Below are 17,132 nucleotides of genomic sequence, written 5' to 3'. Positions count from 1 at the left end.
TAGATGCAAAGAGGAAACCCTTAAGGATCTGGGTGGGTTTAACATGGACACCTTGTAGGACCAGTATTACTACAAATTCTATGCAGCTGCTCAAGAGAGGGATGCAGGTTGGTGGAGAGATTCTTCACCTGTGACTGGCTGAAGTGGATGTGCATGTACTATATCAAAATGATTTGTTTTGTGAAAGAAAAGGGAAACCATTACATGTTATCTTTGAATATACTTTATTGCATAATGCTGGCAACAACATGTTGATTCAAAATAACTGATAAGAAGCAAATGCACTCTTAGCCACTAATTGTGTAAGTCTGCTTACTTAGACTGTGTTAGTGCTATGTTTCTGTTAAATTCATATTTGCTGAGGGACATTAATATTTTACATTTTAAATAGCAATGCTGCAATGTACAGAACTATGTTGTATTGACATATGCCGAAGTAGGCCTCAAATAGGCCTCGACCCAATCTTGCATTTTAGAATAGCCAATGAGTCCATTCCTCTGATGCATTATGATGGCATGCTGTTCTAGAAGAACTCCAGAGGAAGCCTTTTGCTCATTTCAAAGCTCTTCCTGCTCATCCACCTTAGACCTATTCATGTATATGTCTGCCACTGTTTAAGTAACCAGATTTGTACTTTTGTTTCTGATGTCATTATATCAGAAGGGAGTTAATTATTTGGTGTGCTAGTGGGAGAAAAGTGGCATTATATAACACCGTATTCAGTCTGTATTATGATTTGTCAGTATGTGAAATATTGCTCACCTTATGCTGACTGTAAGCTTACCATTGCTTTCTATAGTGAATTTGTCTGTAAACACCCTTGTTTATATGGCTATTTGCTTCCCTTTCTCTGAGCCTCTAGGAATACTGCTAGTTTTTTTTATTGATTCTCTGCTTATTCTAAACTCAGACAATTACCGATTGTGCTCATGCTGCTAATACCCTACGACTGATTACTATGCATTTGATTATCTATGTGTTGTAATTAGCCATAAAAGTACAATGGTTCATTCCGACCCCCACTGTTTTGCCCCTGTTGGGCTGACCCTTCTCTCCCCTGTCAACGTTCTAAGCTGCACTCCAGAGTACCTGACTGGCAGGGTTATGGTTGTCGTGTTTGTTGTTTCTTACTAATAAAGGACTTCAAGTATTAAGGCTTTGTTCTTAATTACAATACTATGCTTTTGCCTTCTGTATTGCACTTTGTGACATTATGATTAAATCATCAGGGTTTCTAACTTACTGATCCCAATATCCTTTCTGAGTCTCAAGTTAGTGCTTTATCTCTTTCTTATTTGACCTCCTGAGATTGCATAAATAGTTTTGGTGGTGAAGAGAATGCAGCCAGATTAGATTAAATGCAAGATAAGAGAACTATCTAGACATAAAACTCAATCCCACCTTTGATTTCCATGATCTGAAACAAATGGAATATTTTTAGTGTTCCAGTGTTCCAGAACTGTTACTGAATGTAGGAGTGTGTGTATTAGTAGGACGGAATTCATAGTGACTGATTGTGAAACTTTGGCAGTGCATCCTGGGATTTGTGATTGATTACGGTGAATTTGATGATTTATTGGATTTGTGAGGTTGAAATCTTTAGGAATTGTTTTGAACATCTTGAATGATGAGTTTATTGGTGTAGGTAAACAGATGTATCAAAATCAATAATGCTACAATGTACATAACAATGGTTCTGGTTACGAGTGTGGCACCATGGCACTGGCTCAGCGCCAACTCTGCTGCACCATACCCACTCTTGGACTTCCGGCCGTATTACAAGTTGTAGAAGTACAACTTGTAATACTGTCAGCGTTCCTTTGGCCTTTTCCATGGTGGTGCCTGTAAAACAGGCACTGCTATGGAAACAGCAAAAATGTTCCAGCATGGCCTGGATGGTGATGTCCATGCTGTGCTGGAACTGGGGGGAATGCAGACTGGGCAGCATGTATTGTGTCCACCCTGAATGTATCCCCATGGCGGGGGGGACCTGGGAGCACTGTGGGGCCTCCTTTGTCCCTGCACCGCCAGCCTTTTCATGGCGAAGCTCGGCCAAAAAAAGGCTAGTGGTCCAGAAACTCAAAATATGCTGAGAGGGACTGTGCCAGTCCCTGCTCAGCATAATGCGTTGTGGTGCTTGTGCGACACTGCCAGGGAACAACAGTCCCTTGGCGTAGCTGGCGGTCCACCGCCAATACGATATTCAAAGTTGTAATCTGCAAAACAGTGGACTGCCACTCCTGCACCAACACGAGTCTGGTGGTTGCAGGACCGCCAGACTCGTAATCAGGCCATATGCTTTCTTGACATAGGCCAAACTAGGCCGCATTTAGGTCTTAAAACACTTGGAATACACAATGTTTCCATTTCTTATTGAAACTGCATGAGCACTGATGCTTTGTGATGACATGTTGTTTACGAAGAACTCCGGAGGAAGCCTTTTGCTAATTCCTACTCATTAACTGTAGACCTATTCATGCATAAGTCTACTATAGTTTATTAAATACCAGATTGGTACTGTTGTTTACAATGACTTTAGGTCAAAGTGGAATTTGTTATTTTTGATGTAGGGTTAGTGCAATTATACAATGTTGTAAAAATTCTGTATTATGATTCGTCAATGTGAGATACGTATGGTCGCCTATTGATAGCTGTGCGATTTCCATTGCCTTCTATTGTAAATTATTAGTCTATAAACATGTAATTTTTTAAGTTATAAAATTGTATGTCATATGTGTAGAATTTATTATGACAGCATATTTATATATCTTATGACAATGGTATGTTCCTCCACCCCTTTCCCCTGGTTATAAGTTGAGCAAGCAAAAGATGCCTACCTTCAGAATTTTCAGATGAATGACATTTGTTTCAGTTGTGAGGAGTGGATATTTGGCCTGGAAAATGTCTGTTTTATTACTGGAATATGTAACTGGAGGTGCAAATAAAATTGCCGACTATCTTTCTAGAGTTGCTTTAGAACAAGAGGTACAGGAAGAAGTATCAGACACTCCAACTTTGTCCATATATTCGGCTGCATTAACTGGGATGAGTATCGAGGATCTGACCCGATTTAGGCCGATAGCACTGTGGAGAAGGCTGTTGGCTACACCTGAGTTCTCCTTGTATGCTAACTCCCTATTGGATTTTAGGGGAGTTAGGTGACTAAGCAAGATTAAGTGGCTCAGGCATATAAAAAATACTTACATAGATATGGGGATGGGTACACTGTGGGAGAATCCAGAAATGCCCCCCCTCCATTCAAAAAATTAGCTTAAAGCAGCTTAAATGGACATGGTGAAGTCCAAACGGTTTTCCTCTACTACTAGGCCTACCAGCGGATCTGGACCTGAATCCAGACGCCACGTCTTTGCGGAGACCAGTAGCAGTGCAGAGCAGGGCAGGAGCAGAAGCAGAAGCAGGAGGACGCGAGCGAGCGGGAGCGACGCCGAAAACTGCCGAATGCTCCGGACCCCGCTCCCCTGCTGATTTCCTAACTGACTTCCCCCCCACTCCGGGGGCCGATTTCCCCGTTGGCTATCAGTGGTTTTCAATGCACTAGGGGCCCTATAACAGAATGGTGCTGCGGTCTACCACCGCTGAGTGTGTCCGCAACTCTTTAATTTGCCTAATCACCTAATCATCTTGCTTAGCTGCTCGGAGTTTGCAAGCCGAGCTGAGCAACCCCTGACTTTCATACCTAAACTTCATGTCCCACAGCTGCCGTCACTACTTCATCACCTGCAGCCTAAACACTCCTGTTACCTGTGGTCATACACCCTAGACCGACGGACCACCGAGTTACAGGAGGTAGTGTAAAGAATGAGCGTAAAGCAGGAGCAGTAAGTGGTAAGCGGGGGCTGTGGTTCTGTGGGTTTTTGGGCCTGCTCTTTGCCAATTGGCCATCTAGTTATTTAACCACTCAGCCATTACAGTTACTGCAGCCCATCAGCAGTCTCGGCCCGGCTTGTTCAAGTTGCTGCGCTGAGCTGCTTTGCCACTAGCTCTCCTCCTTCTAGACTTTTGATCTTGAACCCTGCTTTTTGAGACGGACAGGAGGGAGATCCAAGTGAAAGTGAGAGTGGCAAAGTGTGGACGATTAGAGAAATCTATAATTGGAATCCATATTTGCTCTTCCACAGCTACGCAAGGCAATAAGGGCATAAGGGAAATGCCGCCAAAAGCAAAAGCACGGGGGGTAAAAAAAGGATTGAAAGCTGATGTCTTAAGAAAGTGCAAGAAGGATCAGCTTCAAAAATCATTAGCCGATATTAGCACCGAATTTTTAGAAAAAGTGACAACACCTAGCAGGCAAGAGAGACTGTTACTTGCGGAAGAAGAAACAAGTGGAACTTCCTTGGGACAATCTATAAAAAAAATTGTAGGGAAATATTTTTTTAATAATCTGGACGTTAGTGATAATTTCTCTGTGCTAGGCGGGTCCCATAATAAGGACCACATAAGGAGGCAAAGGACTGTAATGAATGAAACAAATGACTCTTTACTCCCAGCATTGAACCAAGACCTGGGTGAGCAAGGGGGGGTAATCAAAGGGGAGCTATCCACATTGGTACCTAGAATATCGTCATCACCCCGCCTTTCCCATAGTGGAAGGGTTAGTCCCTCTGTAGATAACAAAGTATTGCAACAGACAGCTAATGGGCAGGGGGGGAAGGGACATGATACTACCCCACGGGGAACTATCTCATTAGATTCTCCCCAGTCATCCTTAGCATTTGAAATGACAGCAACCCCGGCCTCATCATTATTAGAGGTGATGTTTCTAATGCAAAAGACTCTTCAGGCGATACTAGAAGCTCCAGTCGAGAATAATGGGCAAGGGAAAACCCATAAAACCCAACTACAACAGATAGCAGACGAATTAAAACAATCAATAACTGCATGCCAACTATAGTCCACCCAGTAGCAGAGAAGAGGGATCAAGAGTCATGTGTAACACTAAGTGGGAGAGAGGATGAGTTAACACAGAGCAAAAATCCCCCAACAGAATATATCTCAAAATGCCCTATGTTAGTAATTAAAGGGAGATCTTATTGGCATAGACCCAAGCATATGAACAGAAGGAAGCCCCAGCCAATGTTGAAAAGGGTAAGGGGTCTACAGTCTGGGAAGAGCAATAAACAAGGTATGATAATTCAGGCTCAAAAGAAGTCACCAAGAGGTGGAGTAAGAAAAAAAACGAGGGTAGGAGGGAACCAACATATAAAAGTTACAAGGACAGTAGCGAGTACGAACACCCTCGGTGGAAGCTCGCAACCCTAAGGCCTGGAGAGTCAGAGGAGAATGGGGCATAGAGTGGAGTGTGGTCTAACCAATAGGGGAATAAGGAAAGAGCCCTCCCTAGAACAACAAGGGATAGGAATCTACCCAAAGCCAAAGCTTTCAACTGAAGGTGGGAGGGGCAGTAGGAACTCCAGGAAGTACGAGAATAGCGAGCAGTTTTCGCTGTATATGGCAACATGGGGGCAAAGGGTAGGGAGTAAGAGACAAATAAAAAATGTAACCCCTTAAATCGCTCCAACCTTTTACAAATACTAGCTAAATGCCCAACACTGGGTGGGGTTACTTCTGACGATATTAGACAAATAGGTTTTATAACTACTCCTGATGGAAATGAGGTAACAAAGGTGCTTTTTTATACTGAATTTGTAAAGCAGATGGTGATAAGGGCAGAGGGAGACCTGAAAAAGGAGGGACTAAGTATTGTGTATGATGACCAACTTGGTAGAGATGAGAGCAAATGCGGAGACACTGGGACCCTCACCTATCACGCAGGTTTACATCCGGAGCAAATACAATATGATACACTAGGCGCTCAATATAGAAGAATATGCACAGATAAAAACCAAAGAGGGCTAAAAGTAACGATAACAAATAGCACACAGGGACCAGCCCTGAGAAATCAATTTGATCTTTTGTCTGAATCTGCAATAATTTGGAGGAATAGTATGGACGAAGGGTTGAGTGAGCTGGATTAGGAATTGGGGTTTTCACAAAGCCTACGGTCACTTTCATGGAATATAGGGGGGTACAGAAGGCAGCTAACCCAAGATACCTTTAGAGAAATGCTGGGTAGTTATGATATTTTGTGTCTTCAAGAGTCCTGGCTGTGTGAAATACTTTATGCTCACTAAAGAGGCAGTACGAATGAATCTAGCGCGACCCTCAGGAGGGCTGATAACGTTGGTATCATCAATAAGGGCAAATAAAATAATCAATTTAAAAGTGAAATGTGGTGGCTATTAGCCTGCCAGGTAGAATTCTATAGGGGTATGCCAACAAGGGAACTAATAGTCGTGATCAATGTATATATTCAGCCAGGCGCATTAATAGACTATGAAAATCACATGGATCTGTTAGAGAAGGATCTAGAGGCTATTAGCACAACAAAAGCAGCACATCTGATAATGATTTTAGGTGATTTTAATCATAAATTAGTTCCCTCCCATAGTGATAAATTCTTTAAAGATCTTTTAACTACCGCACAAATACCTGCAGCAAGGTTCGATGGCGTAGGTAATTCGGTACGAGACAAACATTTAGTAAAATTTCTAGGATCCATAGGTCTATTCAGTGTTAATGGACGGTATAATACCGACCGCCATGCAAGGAAGACTTTCCGTATAGAAAATCAGAACTGTCCAATTGATTACGCTTCAATGCATGGTACTTCAAGGAAATAGAAAGATTTGAAGTACTGCAGTACAAAGGTAGTGACCACTGGCCTTTACAGCTAATAATAAAGATGAAACAAGAGTTGGGAAGAGAGAAAGTGATTCCTCTACAGATTGAATACCCCAGATGTATTTTTTTATTTATTCATGTCATTTGTAAAGCGCGCTGTAACCCTGCGGGCATCATGGATGAGAGAAAGGTTCAACGGAACAACAGTCAGTCGTGAGAGCATGAGGAGGGTGTGTTGACAGGAGTCTGTTACTATTGCCCCTGAGGGGTTATACCCTTGGAAAGAGCCAGGTCTTGATTTTTTTGCGGAACAGCAGCAATTCGCTGATATTCCTGATTTCCATTGGAAGGCTATTCCAGAGGCGGGCTGCTGCTACGCTAAATGCTCTGCCGCCCTCGGTTGCTTTTCTTATCCTAGGTTTTCTGACAAGGTTGGTCGAAGAGGAGCGGAGGGCCCGTGTGGGCTCGTACCACAGGAGCTTGTCCTGAAGTGGCTTAGGGCCCTTACCATGCACTGCTTTGAATACGGTGCATAGGGATTTGAATAGGATCCTCTGAGGCACTGGGAGCCAGTGCAAGTCAGCCAACGCTTGAGTTGTTGAGGATCAGCGGGTTTGTGAGAGTGCCAACTCAGCTGCTGCCGCCTGGATACTCTGTAGCCTGGTAGTCGGATATCCAGGTGATTCCAGTAACAAGGCATTGCAGTAGTCCAGGCGACAAAGAATGGTACTCATGACTACAGTTGTTCTTGCCTGTACCCGTAGCAAAGGTAGCAGCTTCGGGAGATTTCGTATTAAAGTAAAGCAACTGCCACCAGTTTGTTAAAGTGGGTCTCCAGATTTAGATTTTCATTAAAGCTGACCCCAGATTCCGCACCGTATTCACTGGTGTCAGTGGTCCATCCGAGACTAGGGGCCAAAGGTCTGCAGGCAGGCTTCTGGCTACCCTCCCTACCTTGCATTGTAGGAGCTCTGTTTTTCCGCTGTTGAACTGGAGCGAGTTTCCCTTCAGCCATGTCGCCATTTCATGCATACAGGCATGGAAGCTATCTAAGGAATCCGCCTGAGCACCATTAAGGGAGATCATAAGCTGTGTGTCATCAGCGTATGTTAATCACACTGATGTCATGAGCTTTAATGATACCCAACAGGGGTTGCATGTAAGCATTAAACAGTATGGGACTGATGGATGATCCCTGTGGAACCCCATGTGGAACTCTGGCAAATTCAGATTGGTATGGAGGAAGTGGCACTGCCTGCCATCTGTCGGACAAATACGATCAGAGCCAGTTAAGCGCCATTCCTTTCACTCCAAAGGTCTCCAGCCTTGTCAGCAGAATGTTGTAGTTCACTGTATCGAATGCGGCGGACAGGTCCAGAAGTATTAGAATTGCTGACTCGCCCCTGTCCGCCCTCATTCGTAGGTTGTCCAATACCATCACTAGTGCTGACTCAGTCCCATGGGCTGGTCTAAACCCAAACTGTTCCTCCTCAAGAATGTTATTCGTCTCCAGAAAGAGGGATAGGGACCTGCTAACCAGGCGTTCGTGATCTTGATCGGATAGGGCAGGAGCGAAATTTGTCGATAGTTCTTGTAGCAGCCAGGGTCGAGAGTTGGTTTCTTCAGAAGAGGTGTAATAGCGGCCTGCTTCAATTTAACGGGTAGAGTTCCTGTACTGAGGGATTGACCACATAACTGTCAAAGAATAGGAAAGAATTCAGACCCGAATTCTTTCACAATTTTGTGGGGCAGAGGATCCAGCGGTGATCCCGAGGAGATGCTAAGGGCCACTTGAGCAAACTCTTTCTCAGAAGGAACTGCTAAATTATCTAGGGAGGCCCTGGGGGGGGTACTCGGCCATTCCATCTTTTCCCTTACTTCTTGTCCCTGTGCTCTGATGTAGTGGTATGAGCGGCGGTGGGTCCTCCATACTCTCCACTATTTTCTTTATTTTGTCCTGGAAAAAGGATACCAGTCCATCAAACAGCTCCTGCGAGGGTTTGATGTTGCTGCTAGTGCAATAAGGGTGCGTCATTTCTCTCACTATTTTAAAGATGTCTCTTGATTTGTTGGCGCTTTCCAGTACGATGGCTGCAAAATGTTCTGCTTTGACCGTCGCTATTTCCTTTTTGTATTTTATTATTAAGAGTCTCCAGTATAGTCTATCTTTTTCCGTGTAATCTCTCTGTAGTCTTTCGGCCGTTTTACAGGACATCTTAAGATTTCTCAGGTTTTCAGTGTACCATGGTGCGTACGGGCTGCCTCGTTTCCTGATAACTTTCAGCGGGGCAATTTGCTCAAGTTTGTTTGTTAGGTGTTCACAGAGAGTAGTGTAGTTCTCTGTGATGTGACTCTCTGGGTTAAAGAGGGCTTCTATCTGAAACAGGGACTCCCCTGTTTTCTCCTTTCTTGATAGCGCTTTCCAGTCTCGGCTAAGGAAAGTCCTGATTTGTTTGGCCACAGGCCTTGCGTTGTTCAGGGTTTGGGCATTGAATGTAACTAAATGGTGGTCTGACCATTCCACTGGTAGGATTTCTTCCATGATCATAGCATCCTCTTCTGCGAAAATTAAGTCTAGAATGTGGCCTTCCCTATGTGTTGGTTTGTTCACCCATTGTTTCAGTCCCAGTTTGGCACAGGACTGTGTAATATTGTGGAAGGCTGTATCTAGTTTCCCATTAGTCCACAAATTAAAGTCCCCCAGCACTAATAGTCTGGTGTGTATGAGTGCCATATTGTTGATTGCGTCAATCAGTTACTGCTGTTGTTTAGCATTGATGGCCCCCGGTGGTCTGTAGCATACCATGCCAGTTAGGCAGTGTCCTGACTCATTTTTAATTGAGAACCCAAGGACCTCTGCGCAGGAGATTCCATCTATGTCTAGCACAATGATATTCAGCTCTTCCCTAAAAATGTTCCTCCCTTCCATCTCCTAAGCCTGGGGTTATGATGGATCTTGTATCCCACAGAGCTAGCTGGTCCCAGCTCTGACTCTAACTCAGCCACTGTCCATGTTTCTGTTAAAAACAGGACATCCAGGTTGTTGGACTCGATCAGTAGCTGTGTCTCGGTCGCATGCTTGGGAAGGGATCTAACATTGAGCAGACCACAGCTTAATCCGCCCTTTCTCCTTAAATCGTGTGCTGGCTCAGGTGTGTTGTCCAGCAAAGTATGGTTGCATTGAACTTCCCTATGTGTCACAGCTGCCGTATTTCCTAGTGACTTATACTTTGACTGGTCAGCTTGTGACAGTGACAGTGATTTTATTGGAAGAGGGTTAATGTACGGCAGACGGGTCAAGCAGTTTGGACAGGGATTTTCGTACGTCTATTGTGTGTTTGGTGTCACTCGTGGGCAAGTTGCCTTTCCTTTTAGAGGGTCAAGCTCCATAAGCGAGTCCCTGTTGTAGCAAATGACCCGTTTGTGTGGGGTAGACCGACCAGGGGGGTGGCCCTGAGCCTGGTCCGAGTGCGGATGGGCACAGGCGGGCTTGCCTTTGGTGCGCCTTCGGCGCGCCGCCGGCGCTGCCGCGCCATAGTGTTCTTTTTATGTGGGGCAGCCGGAGTCTGCCCAACACTAGACCGCTACCCTCAAAATGGCTGCCAAACTCGGGCCACAGGAAGTGAGGGCACGAAGAGAACTCGGTCGTCGAGGCTCCCTCCAGACAAACAGCACAAGCAGCGCTGGACCGGGGAGAGGCGACACTCAACAAACAGGTAAAAGAGAATGAATGATTGCCGGTTAAAAACAAGTGAACTTAGGTGAATTCACTTAGGTATAACTACACGCATAACAGAGGACAGCCTGGAATTCGTTAATAATGTAATGATTGATTATAAGGTTGTGGGGGAAGCAGTGCAAGACGATGCAATTTTAACCAAGTATGAGCACACAATAGAGCAGATCGTAAACTGCCTAAGGATACAGATAAAGGCAGGGCCAGTCTTTAAGAAGAAAGCAAGAACAAATGGATGGTTCAATAACGAGTGTAGGAAGCTAAAGTTGAGGGTACAAAAATGGGAAAGACAGTTAAGGAAAAGGCCAGATAAAGGAACGCTGGAGAGCCTTCAAGGGGCAAAACAGGAATACAAAAATAAGTTGAGGGACAGTAAATTAGAATATATGGCCAAAAATTGGAATACAATGTTAGATGTGATGAACACAAATAATATAAGATCATTCTGGCGCCTGGTAAAAGAGGGAAGCATACAGGAGGAAATGCGGTGTTTAGTGGGTGAAGATGACTGGGCCAGCCATTTCAGTAAACTGTATAATGGTTCAAATAGGGAGAAGACCCTGGAAATAAGGTATGAGGCGTTAGAACTGCAAGGGTTGAACTTCTCCATTCAAAATATAAAAAAACTATCCAGTCCTTAAAACTAACTAAAGTGGCTGGGCCAGATAACCTACCTGCAATTATTTAAAAAAATAGTATAGATTGGTGGGCAAGGTTTCTGAATACGACCTTTCAACATATTATAACTTCGGGGGTTTTTCCAGAAAGTTGGAAGGGCGCGATTGTGAGGCCAATTTATAAAAAAGAGGATGCAACACTACCCCAGAACTACCGCTTAATAAGCTTGCTGGATATAGGGGAAAAAGTTTTTTCTAAAATACTATTAGCTGTAGTGAAATCTTGGGCCGAGCAGTATAACCTAATACCAATAGAGCAGGGTGGGTTCCAGGAGGGCCATTCAACCATTGACCATTGTTTTGGTCTTTGGGCAATGGCAAAAAAGGCAATTGAGGTGCGAGGTAACCTGTTTTGTTGCTTTGTAGATTTCCGGGCTGCTTTCGATTCAGTGGATCGTAGCCTACTGTGGAGAATGTTAACAGAGCTCGGAATCAACAAGGCAGTACTAGCTCTAATACAGGAAATGCACTTAGGAAATTGGGCTAGGGTCATCTTGGACACCCAGGGAACCCTATCTAACAAAATCCAAATAATGAATGGTTTGCGGCAGGGCTGTGTCCTAGCCCCACTGTTAATTTCCTTATTTTTATCAGATCTACCCAACATATTGAGTAGAGCAGGTGGAGTAAGCCCTAAGATGGGCGGATCTCATATATCTTGTCTGTTATATGCAGATGACATAGTGATAATGGACATGACAGAGCGGGGCTTGCAAATAAAACTGGATACTTTTCCCGAATATTGCCTAAAAAAACACCTCGCGGTTAACTTAGAAAAGACCAAAATAATGGTACTGGGAAAAAAAGTCCTCCCTGTATTGGAAATTGGGAAAGGTTAAAGTGGAAGAAGTGGATAGATATAAATATTTGGGCATGTGGTTCGACAATAAGTTACATTGGAAGCATCACATACAGGCACTCAAAACAAAGGCGCTTGCTTAAGTATGGGCCTTAAAATATGGAGGTCCTTCTCTGCAGCCAATTTTATCGGCTTTTAATGCATTGGTACGCCCGCAGTTCCAATATGGTGTTGAGGTGTTATATATGGGAGGTAAATTTGATTGGAACTTAGAAGAGGATAAATGTGTCAAACAGCTGCTAGCACTCCCCGCGGCAACAATGATCCAGGCTGTACGAGTGGAATGTCACCTTACATCCTGGAACTTCAGAGGGATGCAAGCAGTATTGAATTTTTGGCAGAAAATGAATGGGAAGGGGCCTGCCAAAATAGCAAAACTCTGTAAAAAAAGAAATAGAGGCTAGTGAACTAAATTGGGTGTCCCAAGCTAGAACCAGGCTAGATAAGTTGTGTGTCACACTATCCTTAGATTCAGACAAATGGAGGTCAGGGCAGCAGATCCCTCAGTCGGCGTTGCGTGCTATCATTAACTTGAAGGCCCGAGAGGAAGATTTGGGTTATTTGAGGAGCAAATTTTCCTCCCGGTTTTTGATAAACGGGTGGACCAATGACCAAACATTCCCCTATATCGAGGCCAAGCCCAATCCAAAACTTAGAAATACAATCTTGAGATTTAGAGTAGGCCTGAACCCATGCAACACGGATCGGATGATAAAATCTGCAATGACAAATGAGCAAGGTCTGTGTACATGTGGATTGCAAGTAAAATGCAATGGCCCACATATTTTGTTGGACTGCTTGTGGTTCTTAGAAGAACGGAAAACATTTTTGAAACCCCTTTTTATTGTCTATGAAATTTTTAGTAGGGATTAAGCGCTTAGCTTGTTGATAAATATGAGATTTTTAAATGTAACATGTGCAATGGGAAGATTTTTAATTGTCGTACAGGAGTCACTGAAGGACCTGGTTATATAATTTATAAGGAGTGGGGTTGAAACGTGACGTTACCTATGCTAGGGGATATTCCGGGACCCTGTTTCCTATGGCAGATGCACAAACGTATACCCAATATAAGTGATCCCCTCACCGATGATGAATTAGGTACCACCTACGGTTTGCATGAGATTCTTTGTTCAATTTTATCTGGATTTTATTGTGTCTTATACTGTTTTAACGTTATAGGGCTTGTACAAAGCAGATTTTAATAGTATGTATTGTAGTTCTTTCTTTTTATGGCTATATATGCCAAATAAAAATATAATAAACGAAAACGAAACTAGGCCTACCTTGACTAGGGATTTTCTGTCATTGATACACGAGGCTGCCTTTGAACAGTATTGGGACAACATTTTAAAACCTTTGGATAGGAAGCTTTACCACCAGTTTAGGGTAGGTTCCCTTCCTACCAGAGTTTTTTTAGGCAAATGGCCTAAACCAATGTCCAATCTATGCCCACTGTGCTTAGGCTTGCCAGAGTCAGTTGCCCATATTTTATTTGTATGTCCAGCCTACAAGCCACCGAGGTTGTAATGGCTTAAACCCATTTGTTTCAACTTAGGCCCGAGAGATTCTGCAGTTGCTCTAAGGATCCTCCAGACCTGCACACAGGAACCCATCGTCATTGCTTTGGTAAAATTCTGGAGTTGGGCCTGGGTGATATGGGCAAATAAAATGAATGGTCTAATATCCTAACTTGTTCTTTTTAGAATAGATTTGTAGTGTGACATGTACAACCATCACTACCATGTTGTTGGGTAGCGAGGGTAATTGCTTCCTCGGAGTGTAGGTGAATTGGTTTTATTCTTTCCGCCTCCTCCATGAAATTGTTAATGGCCTGAGATTTTATTCTATAACTTTTTAATTGAAGTTTTAACTGTCACCAGTGCTGCGAATTTATGGTTTAATGCTTTTTTAAGTAATTTATTGTGTGATTTAGCTTTGTGTAATTTTTGTTATTGTCAATATTTATGTACTAAAGATTGTATTCGCTCAGTCTTTTGATAGTATGTCTTTCATGGTTTTACAATTGAAATAAAGACTGATGAAACTGAAACTGAAATACTACTACTACTACCAGATTGATTGAATTCTATAAAGATGCTTTCAGCAGGGAAAGTATACCTTCCATAGATAATGGTGTCCAGTTCACATCCCCAAAATGAAAGAGTTTCTGAAAACTTTTAATACAAAACATAAAAAACTGCCTTGTACTACCCCAAAGCTGATGGATTGGTGGAAAGAACAAATTGTGTGATTAAGGAAAATATTCATAAAGCTATAGTCAATGGCCAGGATGTTGAAAAATCCTGGTGTGATTGTCTCTGGTCATATCACACTTCACTTAACATTACAGGTGTTTCACCTTTTCCTTCCATTAACGGTACCGGGCCTGTCATCAAAATGAACCCCTTTTGGTTGGGTGGAGGAAACCAAGTGAATATAGATGATTCCAAAGCTCATAATAAAGTAGAGCAACATCAAACCTAATATTTAATACTGGTATGACAAAAAGCGTGGGATAAAAATTCACAATTGGAATGGGTAAAGGTAAGAAGAAGTAGCAAAGGAAACCAGAATCAGAGCAAATGCTACCCTCTTCATAGTGGTGTACCGCAATGTGGTACAGTTAGGGAATGGACAAATATGGAGTCCAGACCAACTTTTTGAATGTGATGGTCATTAAAGTCTCAGTTATGTATGTTCCTTAATTATTCCTCTTTTTAGGGATGGAAGATGTATCATAATTAATTAATTAAGTTATACAACTATATGTTATATATGTATATATCTTCCAGCATTGGCATATGTCTTCACCTCTTTCCCCTGGTTCTAAGTTGAAGAATCCAAAGAAGCCTGTCTTAGAATGTTCAGATAAATGTCAGTTGCTTCAGTCGTGGAGAGTGGATGACTGAATAAGGAAGACTCCATACTTTACCTTCTCAGCATGTCTTTTTCATTTATACTTTACAACAAAAAGCTTATGTTTCTAAGGCCCTGTGCTTACCTTTTTCTGAGCCTCTATAACAGCTGCCTGAATTCTTATCGATTTGCTGCATATTCTGGACTTTGACTATTTTCCAGATTTGGTCATGCTGGCAATTCCCTTATGACCGTTCAATTTAGTGAATCAAAAATTCTTTTTGAGGCTCAAGTCTTAATTGATTGCTGTTTGAAGTGCTATTGTGAATCATATCTTTACTTTAGGGGCTAGTTTCCTAATATATTCTTGTGGACAGCACCATCCCAGATCCTGCATAGATGATTTTTCTCCATCTTATCAAATCACACTGAAATAGTGTAAACAACAGTAATGCACTAATAATGACTCTGTTGTTTGGCACAATTGATAACAATACCCATAACATTTAGCATGAATTTTGGGAATATTGTCTGTACTAATTATATTATTCTTCCTAGCACTAATTTTATAGAAACTCCCCAGCACAAATGTTGGCACAGATGTTAGTGAAGCTTAGTCAGCCACTCTTAACAGCATTCCATAAAACTACCAGTAGGTCCCAGACAGGGGCCCAAAGATGAATTGTCAATCTTTGACACACATTAACTGCACATAACGGCACTACTGATTATTGATGCTCCCTAGCACTTGCCATGGCAACCTCCTTAAGAGCAAGTGAATAGCATTCTCTAATTTAAATACTTTCATGCAAGCATAATACAACATTGTTAGGCATGCATTGCAGTAATAACAGTCTCACTACTAATAATAGCCTTGGCAGCATCTTCAGGAACCAAGAATGGAAGAATCTCCTTTCTTAATTTGTGTGCACAAATCTATCATTTGATGGCAATCTCCAGGTCAGTACTGGTTTGATCATTGTATTTTGCCTATGATTTTAAATGTACTGAATTAACACTTTAGGGCCTTTTCTGAAAACCTCTCACTTGGTAGACAATATATTCCAAAAGCATGATTTAAGATGACCTCTTCAGCCCTGCTATTTTGTTTAATTTCTCTGACTGAGGCCGGTGCAGCCATCTGGGGGCCATTTTGTTTAAGTATCCTATAGTCATGAACTAATGCAATAAAGCTCTTCAGTATATAATGCTGGATTAATTGGCCAAAGCTAGAAGTAAACAAATAGTGAAAAATGTAAATATTAACACCTAAGTGCTAACAGGGACATTCACTGTGGGATTTGAAATCTGTGTACAGCAAAGCAAATAAAACTGCAGTGGTAAACATCTATGATTACTGAAGATGTGTACGCAGTTTGGTGTCCCCCAGCCCATAGGTTATTCTATTGTTTTTTGACCAATTGCAGAATCTTTTCCCTTATTTTATCGGCAGAGATTCTGATGTTCTCATGTGCATATCCACTGAGAGCATCAATTTCCTTTTTCAAATACTGGTTTCGTGCAACGGCGAACTGGGCTGTGAGCACCTTCACACCACCTGTGAAACAGAATAGAAATGAATGTGTTAGTATTAATATACTATTGAGTTCATCACTCAAACAGCTAAGTCCTTTAACTGCCAATTTTTATGAACACAGGTATAAAATAGCATTGATATCTGCAGTTATGCAAATGGGTGGAGAATCGTGATCCTGGCAATGTAACACCATCACCTTATAGATAGGAAAACCAGGGCAATTTACCATGATTAAAGGATGCTCTCTCATAAGATTACATGACTGTGATGAGTTAACCTAATTTCCAAAATAATGTTTCAGAAATCTCGAATGTCAGACAGGGCTATTCACAGGTAGCAAATACCTGTGAGAAATGTACACATGTTCACTCTTAGACTTTTGAGTCACTTTACTACTTATGGCTATTCACAAATTTTGAATAAACAGTTGCTCTAAATTGTAGACTGCGACGTCTCCACTCCTTGACAAAGAGAGTATAACCAAATGTAGGAGTATAAATTACTACTGTCAAAAACCTAAACAGTATACGCCCAGCACAATTCATGTCCAACTTCTGATACTGCAACACACTTACATAGAAAGTAATGGTTTAGAGAGGTACTTAAAAAAACAACCCCATAGGAAACATTAGTGATCGATGTAAATAAATATGTTTAAAAAAATCTACAAATAAAGAATTTTTTTATTCAGGTATAAAATAGCTGAACAACACTTAAAAACAATTAAACTACTTTTAATTAATTCAATGCATCACTTTCAA

General features: G+C 42.1%; 1 protein-coding gene across 2 annotated transcripts in view; it reads right to left on the bottom strand.

Annotated features, from left to right (window-relative positions):
• Positions 1 to 205: 205 nt before the first annotated feature.
• The window catches only part of LOC144770336 (cytosolic phospholipase A2 gamma-like), a 902,397-nt gene continuing 885,470 nt past the window's right edge, over positions 206 to 17,132 (bottom strand). The window contains exons 16-17 of one of the 2 annotated variants that reach the window (XM_078654776.1): positions 2,839 to 16,392; positions 206 to 2,064 (exon numbers count right to left, since the gene is read on the bottom strand). In XM_078654776.1, the coding sequence (XP_078510902.1) occupies positions 16,238 to 16,392 (155 nt within the window). In that variant the 3' untranslated portion in view covers positions 206 to 2,064; positions 2,839 to 16,237. Of the gene's footprint in view, positions 2,065 to 2,838; positions 16,393 to 17,132 lie in introns of those variants that run through there. The other variant, XM_078654777.1, reaches the window with a different exon arrangement.

The sequence above is a fragment of the Lissotriton helveticus genome, chromosome 7 (assembly GCF_964261635.1).
Source record: "Lissotriton helveticus chromosome 7, aLisHel1.1, whole genome shotgun sequence".
NCBI classification, from domain to species: domain Eukaryota; kingdom Metazoa; phylum Chordata; class Amphibia; order Caudata; family Salamandridae; genus Lissotriton; species Lissotriton helveticus.
Note: the sequence above shows the minus strand (reverse complement) of the source record. Positions and strands in the feature narration are given on the sequence as shown.